General features: G+C 34.7%; 1 protein-coding gene across 2 annotated transcripts in view; it reads left to right on the forward strand.

The window, feature by feature from the left end:
* Positions 1 to 4311: 4311 nt before the first annotated feature.
* The window catches only part of Snx16 (sorting nexin 16), a 31727-nt gene continuing 13820 nt past the window's right edge, over positions 4312 to 22218 (forward strand). Inside the window, exons 1-5 of one of the 2 annotated variants that reach the window (XM_047523934.1) lie at positions 4312 to 4501; positions 6181 to 6428; positions 6516 to 6655; positions 11991 to 12077; positions 18699 to 18847. In XM_047523934.1, coding sequence (XP_047379890.1) covers positions 6281 to 6428; positions 6516 to 6655; positions 11991 to 12077; positions 18699 to 18847 — 524 coding nt within the window. In that variant the 5' untranslated portion in view covers positions 4312 to 4501; positions 6181 to 6280. Of the gene's footprint in view, positions 4502 to 6180; positions 6656 to 11990; positions 12078 to 18698; positions 18848 to 22218 lie in introns of both variants that reach the window. The other variant, XM_047523924.1, reaches the window with a different exon arrangement.

The raw sequence follows: 22218 nt of genomic DNA on the forward strand, positions 1-22218 counted from the left end.
CAACCACAGTTGCTTCACTTTCATTTGTTTTATAGGGTGAGCTTCCATTTAACTTTTTTTCAAAGCGTAATTCCACGGAGAATGTATGTGTTTATGTTTACTTATATGAAACCGCCACATCAAACAAATAGGAAAATTTTATTCATTCATTTTCATTCATTTACTCATGCAATTTAGCCGCACTCTGTGCCAGAGTTTCCTCCATCCAGCATAGAAGAAAAAGACTCTGTCTCAGTCTCAAGAAGTTCTTGTTCTAGTAAGAGAGGCAGACACGGAGATGATCATGTATGATGGAGTTACAGTGGTAGCAGAGGCTTGAAGAGAGGACTGTGAGGACACGGTGGAGGGGAGATGGGACAATGTTTTGGAGAGCACATAGCCTACACCTGAGCCTTTTATGTAGTAAGAGGGAGAATTACAGGCAAAAGCATCAAATGCTGGAAAGAGAAAAAAAATAGCTCAAAATGAGAAATAACAGGTACAGCTGAACTTTGAAGTTTATCATATACAGCAGGTCCTTAATAAATAACTGGATAATTGATTAACCAGTTATCTAATTATTCTGGAGAAAATAAGGCTGTAAAAGTTAGTTCATGAAGGACTGTACAGGCCTACTCAAAGTATTTGGATTTTATTCTCTAAACTAGGAGTTGAAAATGCAATGTCTATGGGATCTTGCAGTAAATGTGAATAAGTAAAGGGAGCTACGTGTGAAACAACAATAATTATGGGGACTATACCTCATTCAGATATCAAAAAAGTTACTATCAGAACATAGATATCTAATACATGATCCTACCCCTTAGACTGTACACATAAATAAGTACTCATTATATAAAGTGATAATTTTCTCCATTCATGAATTAAATACAGTAGTGCCATAGAGGATGGGCTTATTTAATACCAACTGAGAGAAACAGAAAGGTACTACTGATGTGATTACATTTGAGATGGACTCAAGGGATAATAAGAATCTCATGTCTCTATTTCTAGCTATCTCCTAACACCCCTTTTTTTCAGTACAGTCAGACTGTCTCCTAACTGTCCCTCAACACCCCACCCTCTGCTATGTTCTCTTTCAAGTCTTCAACTTTGCCTGATGTGTACCTCACCTTCCTCCTTTACTTATCCAATTCCTACTGACCTCCAAAGGCCTACTACAGACATTTCCTCATACATAAAATCCAGGAAGATCTCTTTGGTAGCACATGCTAATTGAAAATATACCAGAAGCTAAACATTGGAAAGTTAAAAGACACATAGAACACAACAGAGTATAACAGTGCTTGGGAAATGATATCATATTGTGTGTGCTAAGAAGGTAACTAGTTTATTAACAAGGATTCATTGGCTCTATGACCTCAGGCCAATGGCCTATCCTCTGTTTTCCTCAGTATCCTTAGCTATAAAATGGAGACTTATCCTTATGATCATTATACTTCCTTTCAGTTCTAAGATTATGACTCTGTGACTTGCAGGAATAATTCTGACCATTTTTTTATGTACCCAGGATTTCCACACATGCTGTCAAAACTTTCTGTACGTAATATATGAGTCAAAGATCACTAATCAATGGCAGCAGTATCAAAGAGTGTCATCTCTGTACCATTATAAATGCCATATAATTCCTACCCTGGATTTTGGAAATCACACAGGTCACGGGTTCACTGAGATAAATTCAGCTGTTATGTTGTCATGTTACTACTTTGGTTACCTCCCATTACTCTAAAAATAGGTCCTTTGTGGTTCTTTCTCTGGACTCACAGTTTCATGGCAGCGAGGAAATAGAGGGAAAGTGGAATACACATACTGTATATATTAAGATTAAAGCAACACTGCCTATGGAAAACAACATGAGAGAATTAGGGAGAATATGAAGTGAAACCAAAATAATTAAGTTATTCCTATATTATTTTAATTGTAATTATTGAGGAATTTTAAAGTTATAAACAGATATCAGATTATTAAATACCATACTTTGTTTTAAAACCTTAGATTATAAATCATTGACAGTTATTTGCAAAAGCCAGAAAGGCATTTTATAGATATCTACTATTCATTTTCAGTTTCCTTATTCTATATTAGTTGTATTTTTGGTTTTAGTCAGAAGAACCAACTCTGGCTAAATTAGGCAAAAATTAATATATTCAAAGAACTCTAGGTTATCTCATAGAGTCCAAGGACTGTAAAGCACGGGGAGAGACCAGATTCATTCCAGGGAATTTAGCAGGGGAACTTCATGGACCTTCTCATCACGGAATTTCCTTTGTTCTGACTTTACTTTCTGTACCTTCCAACCTCTCTCCTCAACTGCCCAAATTTTCATCCCTAGGGAATAGAACCTGTTGGACACAACTTGGGTCAAATGTTCCACTTGGCACAATGAACTATAATGAAAACTTTTTTCCAAAGAGTCACATATTATGAACATGACAACCAAAGGTCCCGCCTTACAGAAGAAATACCAATTTCTGAGACAGGGGAAACATTGGACTCTAGGAAGCCACCTCAAAAGATGCCTATCTACTGCACATGATTTTTCTGCTGTAATTTTTACCTCTTCCTTCATGTAACCACCCCTTCGGTTATCAATAACTATATATCATTGTATAAAATTATATCTTGGGTGAGCTCAAAATGCCTTTCCAGGGATATATAATTTATGTAAAATTAAACAATGAAGGCAGAAAAATAATCTTCTGTTATTCCACAAGTCAAAATGTAAGCAATTCAATTTGATTGTGGGCTCTATATAGAGGTATCCAGGAGCTAAACTAAAACATTTCAAATATAGGGACTAGCCATCAAATATGGTCTGCTATAATGTAGGAACTTTTGCTTTGACCAACTACAGGATATTCTGCACTGATTACTACAGCTACTTAGTTATTTCTTGAAAGTAAAATCTAGACATTTGTCATTACCAGACATTCTAGAAGATAAAACATATAGTATATATATTGTTATGCTTCACTCAATAATCTGCAAAGAAAGTTCTTGATGGGCACAGTGGCCCATCCCTATTATCCCAGCAGCTCCAGAGGCTGAATAAGGAGGATCACAAATTTGAGACCAGCCTCAGTAACTTAGCAAGGTCCTAAGCCTGTCTTAAGATAAAAAATAAAAAGGGCTAGGGATTAGCTTGGTGGTTAAGTCCCTTTGGCTTCAATCTCCAGTACCAAAAATAAGAAGTTCTTCTTGGACAATTTCAATGATCTTTTCCAAATCTTTATATTTCTTCCAACTGTGGCATCTGTACACTCTTACTTCCTCAAAGTTTAATTTTCCTTGGCTTCCTAGATATTGGACTATCAGGTATACCTCATTTCAGGAAATTTTTTGCTACCACCCCATCCATAACTGAGGATAATATTCCAAGGCTCATTTTTTTTTACTTTGTTTTTCTTCTCCCTTACTCACTTACATAACTAAAGGAAATAACTGCCATCTAAGGTTAAGACTGCCAAGTTTGTCCTGAAAACTACAAAGGTTTAGTATTCTATTTCTATAGAATTCTATTTTTATGTTTCATCATACTGAAAGTAAATTATCTCTCAAACTAAAACCGCCATTATGCTACAGGTTATCTTTCTACATTCATTTTGAAGTTACCACTATCAATTTTTCCCACTCTTGGTACTGATTCAAAGCCCTAGAAACCATAGAATGCTCTTTAAATCCAATTGCATATCTTTAGTGATGAACAGTCCTGTACACCCCTCTGAATCTTGCTATTTGACTCCACAGAATGGCTTTCCTAAAAACCTTAGTTTTCACATGAGCAAATCCAGCAGGTCTAATATACTGTATCATTTCGCATAAATTGGTTCCCAGACAGGAGGGGAAAAAACACGTTAAAGAATTTCAGGGGTCTCTACCATCGAGAATTTCTCAATTAAGTAGGACGGATAGACAAAAGTGCAGTGTTCTATATTTCCACTATTCAAATCAATTGTCATCCCTTAAAGCTCTGCTAATTCTGGAAAACAATCAATAACCTATTAGAATCAGTCCAAGCTGGTGATGACTACAAGACCCATGATGCAAAGCAGGAGTGCGATCACGTTGGCCATAGTTCCTGCTGGGTCTTTAAGTCTAATCACCTGCGGGGAAAACTGGATAACGTAATTCCATTTCTCAGAATTTCACTTCGAAAATAAAGCTAGCATCGAGAATATGGATGTCCTGTCACACGATTAGGTTTAATCCGTCTATTCGAGAACCAGCGGCAGACAGCTCCGCCAGCGCCTCCGGGGGCGGTGCCCGTGGTGACGTCACTTCCGGGAGCGGCGTCCCAGGCCAGCCCCGCCCTCCACCTCTTCAGGATCCTGGGCCCGGTGGCCCGGCAGAGGTAGGAGCAGGCGGGAGCTACTGCTTTCGGAGCCGGGGGTCACGTGAGGCAGCTCGGTGCTGTAGGAGGAGGCGAGAAGCTGCAGTTCGAAGAGTCCGGTTTAACCGTCACCGGGAAGCACGCTCGAGCAGGATCACCGAGTGCGCTGAGGTAAGGAGTGGGCGGCGGGCGCTGTCCCGGGCTCTCGTGCAGGTGACACCTGCACCCCGGATGACTGGCGGTAGGCGTCCGAGGGTGGAGAGACGCTGTAGGATCCCCCGCCCCTGCTGCGAACCCCTCATCGTCTGTACACCACTAACTGCGCGGCGTCCCTGGGAGGCTGGTCGCGCGCGCACGGGGTGGCAGAGGCGGGAGGGTCTCGGGTCGTCAGGTAGCTCCGAGAGCTGCAAGGCTTGCTCCCACCGGGCCACATGCCTGTGCCTCGCGCAGACCCGACGACAGCCTGCCAGGGCCGACCGACCCCACATTCTCTCTCCACCCACTTCTCCCACACACCTGGTTGCCCCGACCACCTCACCTGTCCGAGGTGAGCCTGAGATGAACCTTCCAGGGAGCATCTCCAAGCGAGGACAAAGGTGAAGAAGCTCCTAATGAGCACAAGACGCCTTCCTAACTCTTCGGGCGCTTCTCACTTCTTTAGACGTCAGTGATTGTGTTGATATCCTGCCTTCCCCCAGCCTGGCGGCCTCAGGTAGCTCCGACAAAGGGCAGGGCCATCCCACAGGCCTTGAGAAGGTTGAGATATCACACTTATTTACTTCTTTGGGGGGAGATCATTAAGCGGAACCAAGGACCCGTGAATCAGCAGCTCAAGTTATTTGAATTTCTTATAATGGGGATGGTTGCCCAGAGCCATGTGCTGAGTTAAAAAAAAAATCTTGTTTCAGCATCTTTGCAAGTCTAGGCGACTCTTCTGCCTTTTTCACTAGTGGATTTGCTTAGATGATGTTGGGTAGGCAGATCCGTTGTTGTTATGCAGAGTCATTTCGTTGGACTGTAGTTATTAAATTTCTTGTGAGTTTGTTATTCAATAACTTAATGGTAAATAAACCATTAATTGTTAGTATTACTAGGAAATTATTCTCATACAAGATATACTGGTACTTTGTATAAAACACAAAGTATGAGTTTTAAAGATTTGTTAAGTACTCTTAGTTTATTACAAAGCAGAATTGTAGGTGACCTGGAAAATGTGGAACAAACTTTAATCTTGTTGAATATAAGATTAATATTTGTTGGATTTTACTTAATTTATTAGATAGTTTATTCTTAAAATACATTCAATCCTTATTTTAAGAGGAGTAGTTACCACATAGCATCTAAGCTTCTGACTCAGTATTATAACTCTACAAGTCCTTAGAACTTCACTAATTAAATCGAAAGGTAATGTGAATAAATATCCCCCTTTTCCCCTTCCTTTCCTATACTGTATAAAGTACTTAAAGTACTTAGGATGAGAAGTCTACAGTAACCTACAATACAGCTTCAGGAGGGTCTTTACTATTCTTTTTCCACCCTTTAACTCTTATGTGCAGGGTTTTTTTCTACAAATCAAGTCAGGTTAAAATGAACATTACAGAAATACTTCACCAGAAAATAAATAAGAAAAAAGGATGAAATGTAGCATGAAGGTCAAGAAAAGAAATATGGAGTGGTTTTGCTCTCTTTACCTTAAAGCGAGAGTCCCTAGAGAATTGAGAGTTAAGAAGTATTTTGAGGTGTGTTTTCAATTCAGTTAAAAGTGTCATAAAATTAAAAATAACATTTTGCTTTCTTTGGGATTATGCTCCAGACCAAGATTAATTTTTCAATATGTTCTTATTTTTTAGATAGTGAATCCCTAAGAAGAAAATAATGGATTGCATATTAGTTGTTCTCTGAGTGTTTGGACTCAACAGTGTACAGGTTTGTCGCAAAGGCTGAAAGAAGATGGCAACTCCTTATGTCCCAGTTCCTATGCCCATAGGAAACTCTGCTTCCAGTTTTACAACCAACAGAAATCAAAGGAGTTCTTCATTTGGCAGTATCTCAACAAGCTCAAACTCTTCCAAAGGCCAGTTAGAAGATTCAAATATGGGTAATTGTAAACAGATAAGTGTGCCTGATCATATGGACAGTACTTCATCTGTCTGTAACAGTCCTCTCATCAGGACTAAATTTACAGGTACAGATTCTTCCATTGAGTATTCTACTAGACCAAGAGAAAGTGAAGAACAAAGTCGTGAAACAGTGAATTGGGAAGATAGACCATCTACACCTACTATACTAGGTTATGAGGTGATGGAAGAAAGAGCCAAATTTACTGTAAGTATTGATCTCTGCTACACACCAGTAGAAAGCAAAAGATTGGCTAACCTGTGTATTTAAACTAGTGTTAATTAAGCCTGAACTTATAATTTCTTGAATATAAAATTTTATGATTTTTATACCACTGAATTCTGTCATTCTATAGTAAACTTTTGTTTTACCCTAATGAATTTTCACAAACTAGACACATCTGTATAACTGGACTGTAGATCAAGAAAGAGAACATTATTTGCATGTTAAAAGCCCCTCATGCTCTCTGCTAGTCAATAACCCACTCACCCAAACTTTTCTGGAAGCCTAGATTAATTTTGCCTATTTTTGTACTTTATGTTAATGGAATTGTTGAGTATGTACTCTGTTGCATCTGGTCTCTTCAGCATTGTGTTTGTGAGAATTATTCTTGATCTAATAGGAAATGTACGTAGCTTCTGGTTATTACTGATACTGTTCCTTTCTGTGAATATGTCCCTTTTTTTTTTTTTTAGGTTCTTTCAAACTCTCCTGCTGTAAACATTTTTCGTACTTGTCACCTGATAAAAGCAAACGTTTTTGTTTGATATCTATGTAGGAGTAAAATTGCTTGTTCATGGGCCCAACTTTAGAAGAGACTAATGGACAGTGTTGCAGAGTGGTTGTACCTGCCTATCTTTATAAGCAGTGTATATGATTTTTTCCCCCATTATTTTACCTCTTCTGGTTTGTATAGAATAACACATTGTAGTTTTAAATGTTTTTAATGACTAATTTAAAGATTGTTAAAATTTTGGGGGGCCATTTGAATATCTTGTTCCTTTTTCTTTAGAGATGGCTTTTCTATTTTGATTTGATAAATGAAAGCTCTTAATTTGAGTCTAATTTATTAATATTTTCTTTTATGGCTAGCACTTTTTGAAACATTATGTACTCCAAAGTTGTACATTGTTCCATGTATTTTTCTTTAAACTCTTTTTACTGAGTCTTTTACATTTAGATCTGTAAACTATCTGGAATTGATTTTTGTCCATGGTATGAGGTAAAGGTCAAGTCATTTTTTTCCCTATGTGGAATCCATTAATCAGGCTTATATTAGAAAGACCACTCTTGCTTCTCTGCCTTTACAGTTTTGTCTGTGTCATAAATCACATGACCATAAATGTATGGGTTGGCTTCTGTGTTCTGTTATTTTATACTTTACTAATTTCACAATTGTAATTAGTGAATCTTTATAATAGTTCTTGATACTTAATAGTTTAAGTACTCTAACTGTATTATTATTCTGGATCATCTTGGATATACTTGGCCCTTTGCATTGAGATTTTGTTAAATCTATAAATTAACCTGAGGAAAACAGACAACTTTACAATAAGCAGTCTTCAAGTCTATGACCATAATCCATTGACATTAATTTATTCTAATAAATTAATGTTTTGTAGATTCAGTACAGAATTCTTTCCTCTTTTGGTTAGATTTATTTCTGGTAATGTTTGGTGCTCTGTAAGAGAAATTTTTTTTCCTTTTGTTCATTACTCAGTTGTATATTTTGACCTTTTATGTTTATGTGTCCATCAACCTTGTTAAACTCACTTACGAGATCAAAATTTGTTTCTTTGGATTTTCTTGCAGTTAAGTTTTATGTAAATTTATGCCAGAATGAGAGGGCATCTAGGAAAAAATATTGATATTTTTTACAAAGGTAGAGTCTTTAGAATTGTAACTGGTGAAATGATGGGGAATCTGCCTGGAACTGTTTCTTTCCGAAGGCAGTTTTAGAAATTCTAATAAACTAATGGCTCATTTCTTTACATTGGCCTCCCTTTCTTATGAAATACTGATCATACATTGAGGTGATGCTGTGGTACGAACGTTTGTGTCCCCCCAAAATTCTTAGGTTATGTTGAAAACCTACTCTCCAAGATGATAGCAGTAAGAAGCAGGACCTTTGGAAAGTGATTAGGTCATGGGGGCAGAGCCCTCATTAATAGGATTAGAGGCCCCAGAGAGCTGCCTTGTGTGTCCTCTCTGTCTGCCATAGGGTACAGCTGTAAGACACTATCTCTGAACCAGAGAATAGGTCCTCACTAGACACCAAATTTGTTAGCTTCTGGATCTTGGATTCCCAATCTCTAAAATTATTAGAAATAAGTTCTGTTATTCATAAGCTATCCAGTTTTTGGTGTGTTGTTAATTGCAGCCAAAATAGACTAAATAGGTGATGTGTGAAAATGCAATTTGCAACCAAATTTAAAACAGTGGTACATAAAGTCTTTTTTATAAAGTCTTTCATGACAGTATAGAGGAAAATGTAAGTTACAGTGAAATTAGTCATGTTCATTTATTTATTAACTCAGCATTTTTTGATTACCTTTTATGTGCCAGATACTATTCCTCCTGGTAATGTGTGGTATAGAAACTTGAATGAAAGAATGGATAATTAATAAGTAAATAAAGACTGCTGGTATGTCACTTGGTGATAAGAGCTTTAAAGAGAAATAGAACAGGAAAGACAGGGAATTTCCCTGAAGCTGGGGTTTAGATTTAAATAGGGTTGTCATTCACAGCCTCACAGAAAAGATGTTATTACTAACAGGGAGTGAGCAATGAGACTATCTGGGGAAAGAGCTTTCCATACAGATGTGAGGTCTATAGAGACCCTGTGGCTGACAGCAGAGTAAACAACAGAGGAGAGATAAAAGGAAATGAGATAACAAGGAAAGGCAGAGGAATGTGACAAGGATTACTTACTGTTGTGTAGGCTGTTATAAGGACTATGGATTTCACTCTCCATAAAATGGCAATCTTCTGAAAAGGTGTTTTTTGGAGGAGATGGGGTTTTTGTGTTTATTTATGTATTTATTTTTTGGTTTTGTGTTGCTGGGGACTGAAGCATGCTGGGTGAGTGCTCTACCACTGAGCCATATCCCCAGTTCTTTGTGTGTATGTAAATTGCTTTTAGGGGAGAGCTGTGAGCTGTAGAAAGTTAGCTTGGGAGCCTTAGATTTACAAAATATTTTTTTCTAAAAACTATTGTTTTGTTTTTGTTTTGTTTTAATTAGGGATTGAACCCAGGGGTGCAATATAACTGAGCTAAATCCCTAGTCTTTTTACTTTTGTTTATCTTGATTATTTTGAGAGAGGGTCTTGCTAAATTGCTGAGGCTGGCCTGGAATTTGCAGTCCTCCTGCTTCAGCCTCCCAAATTGCTGGGATTATAGGCGGGCACATGACTACAACTGTACCTTTAAAGTGATCTTTTGACTGAAGACAGCATAGGACTAGCTGTTGAGATCTGATAATATGTAGAGTGTCAAGAAGTGTTTCAGAAATGTTTAAAAACAAAAAGTAACTAGGATGAGTGGTGATTAGTATTAGAAAAAAGGCCCTAATGGCTTCTTCAATTAGTAATGGTTTTAGTTCTTGGTACTGGCTACATGGGTGTGTTCACTTGGTGAAAATATATCAAGTTGTGTTCTTAAGGTTTATGTACTTTTCTATATATATTTTGTAATTTAGCGTTTGTTTCTGCATGTTATAATTCACTTAAAAATCCATACAAGGATGACATAAAAAGAGAGTACAAAGTTGTATACACTTTGTACTATAGTGGTTGCAAATAGCTTAGTGGTAACTGCTTTTAGAACATAAAGTTTGAGTACATAAAGTTTTCATCGAAAGCACTACTTAAACAAGTAGAAAGGTAGAAAGAATGCTTTCTAGAAAAGAAAATATAAAGATCTTTATCTTTCTTAGACATTAGCAGTGTTCAGGAGTCAGAGTGGGAAATAGCTTAATTGAGGGACAGGGCAGTAGTTTCTAAAACAGGAAAATAAAGCGTATGGATTTGTAGCTAGACTTATTTCATGAAGTTGATTTTTATCATTCATTAGTTATTCATACTAACTCAATTGCAACTGGGGATGTGACTCAGTGTTACAGTGCTTAGGATATTTGGGAGGCCCTAGCACTGCAAGAGGAAAAAAAATTGAATTAATTTATCCTTTTTTGTTTTAATGAGTGACTAAAAATAATGATTCTTGTATATCTTCATTGTGACTTCTTAGGTCAAGACTTTCGGTAGACTTTAAAGGGTATCCAAGGATTCTTATTCTCTACGCTTATATTTTTAGAAAGATAAATTACTTCAAAGCAAAAAATTTATCCTTAAGCCTTGCTGCTTTTCCATGTTAAAATCTGAAAACATAGTCTGTCTGTGAAGGGGCGGAAATCAAATATTAAAAACAGTCTGCAGTCCTTAAATAAGGACTTGTCTCTGGAGCAGCACTAGCTAGTAGATGTATGATGTGAACCATGCTTATGGCTTACACTTGTAATTTTAGATTTTCTGAAATCTGAGTTAAAGAAAAATTAAAAAGAAACAGGTAAAATTATTTTAATAAAATATTTTATTCAACTCAGTATATCCCCAAATGTTATCACCTCAATATGTAATCAATATAAAACAATTTCAATAAAGACGTTTATATCTTTTTTCACTCTAAGTCTTAGAAATCCAGTGTGTATTTGCACTCAGAGTACATGCCAGTTTGCACTAATCACATTTCAAGTACTCAGCCACATGTGACTAAAGCCTAACTCTAGAAAATTATTGCATAACAGATTTCAATAAAAGAATTTACTTCTATTAAGAGTTTCACTAATTCAACAAATACTGAGTACTTATGTGTTACCTTAACAATGCCTATAATACCAAAAACTACTTGATGTTTCACTGTGATACTTCCTCATAATAAATTCTAAAATTATACTTTTAAAAAATAGAATCTACATTTTTTAATTATGTTCTTTTAAAAAAACGTTGACTTTATTTAATAATGTTTTCTATTTAGTATCCTAGATCATTGTGCAAAATATGTAATTATGTACAATTTTGTAAACTTAATATGGGTTTTTAAATATTGGTTTCAACCTTATATTTCAACCTTAAAAATTAAGGCAATATAGAACTTGTTTGAATAATTAGCTTTATAGATAATTGAGTTTAGAAATTAAATTAGTCATTACAGTACAAAAGTAGCTGGTTTTTATAGTTTCTTTAAGCATGAGTGATTATCATTTTTAGAACGCATATGTTGGCATAAAACATTTTGGAGGCTGGCAAGTTCATTATGATTGGTGTACATAGAAAAAGCCTTCATCTCAAGTTTATCTTATTGATTTTCTTAGGGAAAAACTTTAGCTTTGATACCTCTATTAGTTATCTGTACTTTTGATTAATGATTTCTCATAGTTTTTGGATAGTAGTTGTTTCAGTTTGGGTTATCAAGTAAAAAGTTTTTGATATATTAGGTTTGAATATCTTTACTTTTTTATAACTAATTCTTTCTATCTTTCTCTAGGTGTATAAAATTCTAGTAAAGAAAACCCCAGAAGAGAGTTGGGTAGTTTTCAGAAGATACACTGACTTTTCTAGGCTTAATGACAAAGTAAGTACTTTAATAAATCACAACCTGCCTTTTCAATTGAGTTATCTGTTCCTTACATTTCTATTATATTTTTATGTTTTTTTCCTTGTTAATTATGTGAGTCAAGTAAATCTTTGCTAATTCATGAGAAAATTGTTTCATTTTACTTTAATAGCCATAAGTTCCATCGTTAATATAGAAAAGTATTTATGTAATTGTGTAAGTTTGAAAAAGACCTATATAGTGGGATCATGACATTACAAAATGTATGACTGCAAGAGTGAACAAAAAAAATATTTTAACATATTACATTAGTCCTATTGCTGTCTACTATTATTCTGAACCTCGTTACCTAAAATCACAACCATTTATTATTTAGTCATTTGTGTTGGGTTCAGCTTGATTTACTTTTCAGGATTAAAAAATTCAAAATCAAGCTTTTGACTGGGCCAGGCTCTTACCTGGAGTCCCTAAGGAAGACTCAGCTTCCAGGTTTATTGAAGTTGTGAGCAGAATTTAGTTTCTTGAAGATGTAGGATCAAGATCCCTGTTTCCTTGCTGGCTAACAGCCAGAGATAATTCTTACCTCATAGAGACTGCTCTCCATTCCTTGTGCATCTTCAAAGCCAGCAACAGTGGGCCAAGACCTTGTGATTTGAATCTCTCCAAATTTTTCTTCTGCCATAAACCAGAGAAGACACTATAAAAGTCTCAATTTATGAGATTAGGCTCACCTAGGTAATCTCCCTATCTAAAGGGCAACTGATTAATAACCTTAATTACAGCTGCAAAAACCCTTTAGCTATATAACATAACAAAATCTCAGGAGTAATACCAGCGGCAAAGGTCGTGAAGCCATCTCGAGTTCTGCCTACTGTGCTTATGAAACAGGATAATAATAAATCTTGATATATTAAAAACCCTTAAAAATAAAACATGAGCCCAAAAGTAAAAAGTATAACAAATGATGTGAACCAGCTAATTCACAGAAGAAATATAAAAAAAGAGCAATAAATTCTGAAAAATTTATAGGTATTTCAAGAAAAGAAAATACAAAACTATTTTTCCCCTGTCAAATTGAAAGATGTTTAAATGGTATTATCAAGCATTGGAAATGCAAATCTTCCTGGAGGGCACGATTAAGTTTTGCATAATATCAACACAATAATCACATTTCTAGGATTTATTCTATATAAACAGTCATGAGTATGAGAAAGCCTTATTCTAAGGATACTTAACATATTGTTTAGGGTGATTTTGTTTGTGTTCTTTTTGTTTTTGATAACTAAAAATTAGTACCATCCTAAATTTCTAACAGGTATTAAGTAAATTGAGGTTAGAATGTAATAAAAAGCAGAGCTATCCACAGAGTTTGAAGGAAAACCATATGGGTTAGGTGGTGGGGTGATTGACATGTTGGAAGCCAAGAGAAAAATTATTTTTTCACAAGAAGCAAGTGATTTATGATGCTTTTAAGAGGCCAAATAAATAACTTTAGAACATCTGGAAATTTTTCCCCAATTTTGACAGATGTGTAATTGGTCTTGTTCGCCCTCATTTGCCACCCTCCCTTTCCTCTTTTTGTGACTACTCAAAACTTCTAAAATTAGTGTATTCTTAAAATGTTTGGTGCTGGGAATGTTAATTTATGTGTTTTAGCAACTGACTGCCAAAAGGTTTCTTCTGCTCTGAAAACCTCAGTTTACATGAAAAACTAAAATGTAGAATGCTCAACTATTCTATCTTTTATTAAGGTGTGCTTAGGATTCCCTTTTTCAATATGGGTTAAACATCCCTAATCTGAAAATCCAAAATGCAGAATGCTCCAAAAATTCTAAACTTCTTGACTACCAACATAGCACCACAAGCAAAAAAATTCCACATCCAACTTCATGTGACAGGTAATAACCAAATGCAGGTGCACCGAAAATATTGTATAAAATGACCTTCAGGCTATATTTATATAAGGTATATGTGAGACCTAAATGAACTTCATATTTACACACGGGTCCCGTCCCCAAGATATCTCATTGTATAATATGCAAGTATTCCAAAATATGAAAAAGTCTGAAGTCTGAAACACTTCTGGTTTCAAACATTTTGATGTTTAACCTATACAACAGAATATTTAATGTTTATTTCTACTGTATTTCTACCATTTATATGAATTTTTTTATTCCTGAGCTTCATATATTATACGAGTGAATTAAGACCCTATAATTCTGTACTTCAGTTGCTTCTTTAATAACTAAATAACAGGAAGATGAAAGCAGTTCATTGGTCACCAGATACGTCAATGGAATTCTTAGGTTTCTTATAAAATTGTTGTTTTGTTCATTCAAACTAATTTCAAGCATTTTCAACTCAGAGCTATTTAATCCTTAATGACTTACTATTTTTCTCTTCAGGGCTCAACTATTATTTAGTGTTTACTTCTCTTTCTTTCTCTACATTGACCTGTTTTGCTCAAAGGCTTATCTTAGGGAAGCTGAGATTTAGATAACTCAACCATTTTGAAAAAAAGATATCAATAGGAGTTTAAATCTTCTGAGTATCTCCTTATTCTCTACATTGTGCATTTAAAATCATTAATAAATGTCTGTATCAGTCTTAGTAGTAACCCTTATCCTCTGAGTATACATTCCAAGACCCCTAGCAGATGCCTGATACTACAGATAGTACCAAACCCTATGCATACTGATTTTCATATTATATATGTACATATGATAAAGTTTTATAAATAAAACCTGGTAAAAGATTAATAACAACTAAAATAAAATAGGACAGTTATGTTCACATATTATAATAAGGTTATGAGTATGATCTTTCTCTCAAAATATCTTACTGTATTGTACTCACCCTTCTTGTGATTATGCAAGATATGCTCTCATGACATGAAACTTTAGAGTGAAGTGAATGAGATAGACATGGTTGTATAGCATTAAGCCATGATATGAGAGTTTCTTATAAGTACAAATATGACAGTTGATACCATAAGGACTGCCAAGTGACTTAACAGGCAGGCAAGTGTCATAAAGTATGGATCCATTGGACAAAGGGTTGATTTACACTTCACTAGAGCAGGATGGCACACAATTTAAAATTTATAAATTTATATTTGTGGAATTTCCCATTTAATATTTTTGGATCCATTTGATTGAGGGAAATTGAAACCACAAAGAGGAAAACTGCAGTTAAGAGAGGACTATTATAGATACCAGAAAGAGCTTTATCAGTCACCTACTTTCACTGTCAGGATTCAAAAATGCCAGTCTTTTATAAGATCAATCATGAAATTTTTATGAAATGAGTAGTTTGAGCTCAGCATTGTTCCAGAAATATAAGATAATATAGAAACTATATAAATATGCTCCAAACTTTAAGTTTACATTTCTTATTTATAGTTGTGAAGAAAAAATAGCTAATTGACATTATAGAAATTTTTGAACATCATTCAAATAACATTGATTAGAAAGAAAAATTTCCTATAGAAAATCGACTTTTTTCTTTTATTTATGTATTTATTTATTTATTAATCTTATGAGTTATAGTCTGGCTTAGCTTTTCTGCTAAGGAAGTTAGAGGGCAATTCCAAGTAGGTTCTGGAATGTTTATCCTTACCTGAATTAAGGTAACCAGGCAGAGTTATAGAGTGGGCTGGTGATGAATTGGTTGCAGAATATGGCCAAGAGAAGTGGGTTTTTCAGAACTCAGTATTTTTTACTTATAAATCATAGCAGCATGTCAAAGCTGAATATTTCTACATGTAAAATGAATGTTTTCAATCCAGTCCACAGAGCAAAGTGAGAGAGGAAACAGAACCATCATCAGCTCATTGTCAAGACAAGCCAAGTTTATATGAGTATCAGGGCCAGGCTTGGATGTTCCCCACATGCAACTTCACATGAAAAAGTTCAACTTGTGGGGTGGGCACACACCTGTAATCCCAGCAACTCAGAAGACTGAGGCTGGAGGATAGCAACTTTGAGGCCAACATCAGCAATTTAATGAGACCCTAAATAATTTAGGGAGATCCTGTCTCAAAATAAAAAATAAAAAAGGTCTGGGTGGTAACCCTGGGTTCAATCCCCAGTACTAAAAAAGGAAAAAGAAAAAGTTCATTGATGTTTCTCAGTGTGCCTTTCTTCTGAGTCACTTTGCTCTATCCCGAACCCTACCCTCCTGTGGTTTATAAATGACATCCTAAGATTGCCTGTCAGTCTTTCTGGATATTTTTTCACTTTGCATCTTATTTCCTGTATCTCAAGTCTTCTTTTCTTGAATTACTCAATTTTGAAATAGTTCCCTTTTTTCCATTGATAAGATAAAAAAAACAAACGTGTATTTGGACATAGATGATATTTAAATTGCAATGCTTAAAATTAATAAAAAGACTTTTTGTTTCCTCCTCCTCCCTTTTATTACTTTATTTTCATTGCAGATATATTAAATAACAAAGCTCCAAGGCCAGAAATATCTATTTGTATCTTTAAATCAAATCATGGTTTTTAGTTATCCATGTTATTTTCTGCCTTTTGCCTTGCTTATTATTTTTCACATATTTGTAGAAATGTAGAATGTTATATTTTACATTTTTACTTAACATTTTACCCTGTATAAATTTTTTCCTCTTAATAGACTTTTTTCATAACTGTAATATTTAGCTTTATATATAAAAATGTGAATGTATGTAGATTTATTTCATTCGTTTGTTGAACATATATTGTTGACTATTTTTTTATACCAGGCATTATGGTGGAAATTGAGGGTCAGCTGTGAATAAGACAGCATAGTAATTGCAATGTAGTAAACGGTTCTTAATCTTTAATTGCACTTTGGACTCCCTGGGAAAGCTTTTTAAAATTATGATGCACAGGTCACACTCCAACAAGTTAAATTTTAACCTGTCAAAAGCAGAACACAATCTTTCATATTTTTTAAAACTCCTTGGATGATTCCACTGTGCAGGCAACATTTAGTAAAGAACCCAAAATTAAATAAGTTTTATTTACATTGCGATAAATACAATTGAAAGACATATTAATTACTTGACAATGTGTGGCAGAATGTCTTTCCAAAAATGACCACAGCAGTATCTTCAGTTCATATGCTCTTCCAGAATCTTCCTAAGGCCTGTTAAGAGAGAGAATGATTTCCCTTCCACTTGAACTTGAATGAAACAATAGAGAACAGTGGAAATGATGATGTGTGACTTTCGAGCCTGGATCATATGAAGTATATAGTTTCATCTTCACTTTCTCTCTCAGATTGCTCCCCTCTGAAGCCCAGCCTTCATGCTGTGAAAACATCCAGGACATCTGCCATTACTAAGGCTATTGACTAATAGCCCTAGCTAAGGTTTTAACCAAAAACTGGTATCATACATGTGAATGAGTGAACTTTAGATAATTCCAGCTTCCAACCTTCAAATCTTCTCCAGTTTATTGTAGAACAGAGATAAGTCAGCCTCACTGTACCTTGTATGAATTACCAGCCCACCGATTCCATGAGATTAATAAATAATTGTTTTTTTACCACTAAGTTTTGAGATCATGTGCTATACAGTTATAGTAACTTGAACAGAATATATGAGTAGATAACCTGGTTTTGCAAGTCTTCCCTAAGAAAGTAAATTTTAAGCTAACTGCTTAGAAAAATAGATCATAAACCAAAATATAAAAGTTAGAGCAATAAACTTTTAGAAAAAAAAAAAAGAAGAAAATCTTTGTAGCCTTGGAATGAGCAAAAATTTCTTACGATCGAAAAGCATAAGTCATAAAAGTTAAAAGGGTGGAGAGTCAGGTTGTGTGTGAGTATGGGATTTTTTTGTGGTAACAGATGCGACCTTGTACATGCTAGGCAAGTGCTGTACCCCTGAGCTACATCTCCAACCCTAAAAGGAAAAATGAACAAATTAACATTAAAGTTTAAAACATCTGCTCTGGTAGTAAGGCTATTAAAATGAAGAGTCAGACCACAGTCTGAGGGAGAATATTTGTAATATATATCTGACGAAAACTTGTATGTGGACTATATCTAAAGAACTACTACCTCATGTACACGTATGACTGCATGACCAATGTGATCCTGCAATATGTATAATCAGAAAAATGAAAGTACACTCTATTTATGTATGATCTATCAAAATGTATAAATGCATTCTGTCCTATACAACAATTAGAATAAATAAAATTAAAAATTAAAAAAAAAGAACTAGCACTTACGAAAAAGACAACCCAATATTTTAAAAGGGGGATGTGCTCAAAAGATTTTAATAGATAATTCATCCAGGAAGATATGTGAATATAAATAGGCAGATGAGAAGATATTCTATCTTGTTATCAGTAAAGAAAGGCAAATAAAGAGATGTAATAAATACCACAATGAAATACTACTGCACACCCACTGGAATGGCTGACATTAAACAGATAGACAATGCCAAGTTCCAGCAAGAATGTAAAGCAACTGGAACATCTTTGTACACAGGACTGTAGAAATCAAGAAGAAAAATAAGGCATAAAAAGTTAGCTGAATTTCAGTATTTTAAGCTTACTTCATGAATAATTTCACATAGTGAACAGAATAGACTTCGTAGAATTGTTGTAATTGAACTAAACATTGTATTTTCTCTTTTTCTTTCAGCTAAAAGAGATGTTTCCAGGCTTTCGATTAGCACTTCCACCAAAACGCTGGTTTAAAGATAATTATAACACTGACTTTTTAGAAGACAGACAGTTAGGATTACAAGCGTTTCTTCAAAATTTAGTAGCTCACAAGGACATTGCTAACTGGTATGTAACAAATTGAAATGAATTATAAAAGCATTCCAACGACTGACTTAAACTAAAGAATTAATATAGTACCATAGTTAAGCACATAATATAGAGAAGGAGTATAATTACTTGTCTTCTCTAATAAACTTCTACATAGGATTTTCTTGCTTTCCTTCAGCTAAGGATTTTATTTGGTATTTCATTTGTATTAAAGCTTTTGCAAAGTCAGTGAGGTAAAAAATTTAGTTTACTATCTACTCACAGCAAGTTACCCAACTGTCAACTTGATTTTAATATTTAGCATTTTTGTAATCATTGAACAAAATGGCTCACATGTTAGTCAAATTCTGAATATATTTGTAAGAAAATTGCTTAATGATTTAATATCAGCTGGTTATTTCATTTGGGGATTTATATTATCAGATAAATTAGAACTATTTTGGAAAAAACTAGAGAATATTTATAATAGTGTATCGTATATATCTGTAACTCTTTAGCAGTATTTCACAGAAAGATGAAACCCTTTCTACCCTATTTGCTCAGTTTGTCTTTATGTATTTTGCCTTGCGTTATATATAAGACACACACTGTACATAAGTAACTTGCTTTCCAGTGTGTGCTGCTTAAGCTTAATGGCTCTTTTTCCTCTCAATAAGAAGTTACAAACCAGATCCCTTTTCTCTACTCCAGATGTATACATGAAGCAATCTCCTTGACATCTCCCTCAGATGCTTGAGAACAAAATTTACCTCATACCTAAAACAAACTTAAAAGCAGTCTCCAGATTGTTTTCCCCATGTTTTCTGCATGATCTACCATGATCTACTCATATCCCTTCCTTTATGTTTTAGGTCCCACTCAAACATGTCTACTTTTCTCCATTGATGCCATTACCACCCTATCCAAGCAGGTATCTTTGCCTTAATTACTGTAGAAATCTTCCCACTGGTCTTCCTCACCCACTCTTATTTCTGTAGCTCATTAGGGGCTTAGAAATCTTTTATGATACAGTTTGATAAGTCATTTCTGGTCCCTACCTACCTGCCTGTCTTTCCAACCTCAGATTTTGTTATTCCTCCCCATTCCCCATTCTTTTTATCTCTGCTATACTGATCATCTTTTTCTTTCTCCAAAATCACCTTGCTCCTTCAAATTTGCTGTTCCCTGGAAAGTCAATATTTCACACTACTATCCTACCCACCCCTGGCCTAAGTAACTCCAGTACATCTTTCAGATTTCAACACAAACTTGACTTCTTAAGATAATTGACCTTCCTGACTGACTCCTTGCCCATCACCACCAAAGACTAATTTATTTTATTTCACTGCCTGTACCAGCTTGAGGGTCAATTCCTTCGTCCTTGAGACACTCATTGTATGTAATGAGTTAATTAATTTCTCTTATATTTCTAGGATGTTACTAGCTATGTGCCACAGTCTTAAAAATTGAGAAAATAATCACTTAAGTCATTATCAGTAGAGTTTAATGCTCTCATGGAATACCAGTTGAAATGTCGGTTGGTACTGGACTTTCAAACATTTAGTTTGTAATTACATCTGTGATTATTTGGATTATTTGGTTGTGTTTCTTCTACCAGATTGTAAGATACATAGCATCAGTTCATGTGGCTATTTTATTCTCTAGTGTCCCACTTAGCATAGGACTAACACTGTCAACTCAAAAAGTAGTCCTTCAGTGAGAAAACCATTGATTTTCACTATTGTACTATTCATTAGAAAAAAAGATTGAAACAAGTATGGCAAACTTAGCAGTTGTGATCATGATCTAGGTGTTGGGAACATAGGTATACCTATTTTTCTACATATTTTCTATATATTCTCAAAAAGGATAGTTTTAATGCAGGCACACAATGCAGAAATAAAAGTCAGCAAACATTAAAATTATGGAGAAAGTCTTTGAAGAAGAAATATTTTATACTGTACCATCAGACTTTTATAAAGAAGTCAACACTATTTTATAAACATCTACATTTTATTAGTTTGACCACCTAGAGACTTGTGAGTTATTTTTAAAGACATTTTACTTTTATTAGTTTACTTGATTTAAATTGAACCTTTTAAATCTTGTGAATTAAAAGTATTTGGATCAAAAAAAAAAAAAGAAGTCCACACATCCTTACACATCCTTTCCCTTTTCTCATTCAGTAAACCTTTATGTCTTTGTGCTGAAAATATGGTGGTGAATTGAAATCTAACTTATCCGATGAACGACTGTACTCTAGTTTTACTAATCAAATTTTAAATGATATGAACCACATTAAGTAGCTCATTTTTTGATTTCTTGATTTTTTAAGTAGCAAAAATGTATCTTTCTTAAATATTCAGATGTACTTTTTTAATGAATAAGAATAGATTTCAATTATGTTAGGCATTGATGGGGACATTAAAGATCATGATGTTTGTAAAACTGTGTACCTCAGAACAGTGGTAGTGGTCACATTCAATTCAGATAAGCATTTCAGGAAAAGAAAGGTTCTTGACCAAATAAACTGGGTAAAGATTCCACTTAATAATCTTAGTATATTAAAGATTCTAAGAAGTCTCATGTGAAAGAACTTTGTGGGCTTCCCACTTATTGGCTTGCCTATTTTTGTCATATATCATCTAACATTTAGGAAATCCAATAAGAAAACTTAAATTCAAAATATAATTCTTATGATCCTTATGCCTTGATTGTGGTAGATTATCCATTATCTTTCTTTTAGGTGATAGGTAGCATTTTTTTTAAATTTCTCAGTATAAGAGGTTTCTTACTAAAGTGATTAGCATTGAATAGAGGGAGGAGAGGAAGGATTATTCACCTGTATGTTAAGCATTTGCCCTGTATTATTCCCTGTATAAAATCAGAGAGGATGTACTCACTGGTCTTAAAATTCATTTAGAGATATCAGGCTTCTGGTTCAAACAGAAAGGAGTTCATGAATTGCTGCTTTTTATGATATAGATTATAAAAATGGTAAACTCAGAGAAGGGAAAGATCAGTGCTATTTATAATAATCAAGCATTACCCATAGTAGGAATAGGATTTGAGAGCCTAGAAGATTGAATTGAGATTATGAGTAGGAAGATAGATATTAGTCAGAAACAATCAACACATAGAACTAGGAATGACAGTGAGAGGTTAGGAGAAGGGCACTGTCAGCTCAAATAAAAAAGAGGAGGCATCATTTCAAACTGTCCAATGTAAGCATGTTCTGCCTTTTTAAAAACTGAGTCCCTACTTACCTGAAGTATTTGAAGAAGATAGATAACTGTCAGAGGTATTAGAGAATGATTAAATGGGGTTCATTTGATTAGATGACAAGTTGCATCCGTCCTAGTTAAAAAAAATTAATAATTCTGTATTTCATGAACAAGAAAACAACTACT

The sequence above is a fragment of the Sciurus carolinensis genome, chromosome 1 (assembly GCF_902686445.1).
Source record: "Sciurus carolinensis chromosome 1, mSciCar1.2, whole genome shotgun sequence".
Lineage (NCBI taxonomy): Eukaryota > Metazoa > Chordata > Mammalia > Rodentia > Sciuridae > Sciurus > Sciurus carolinensis.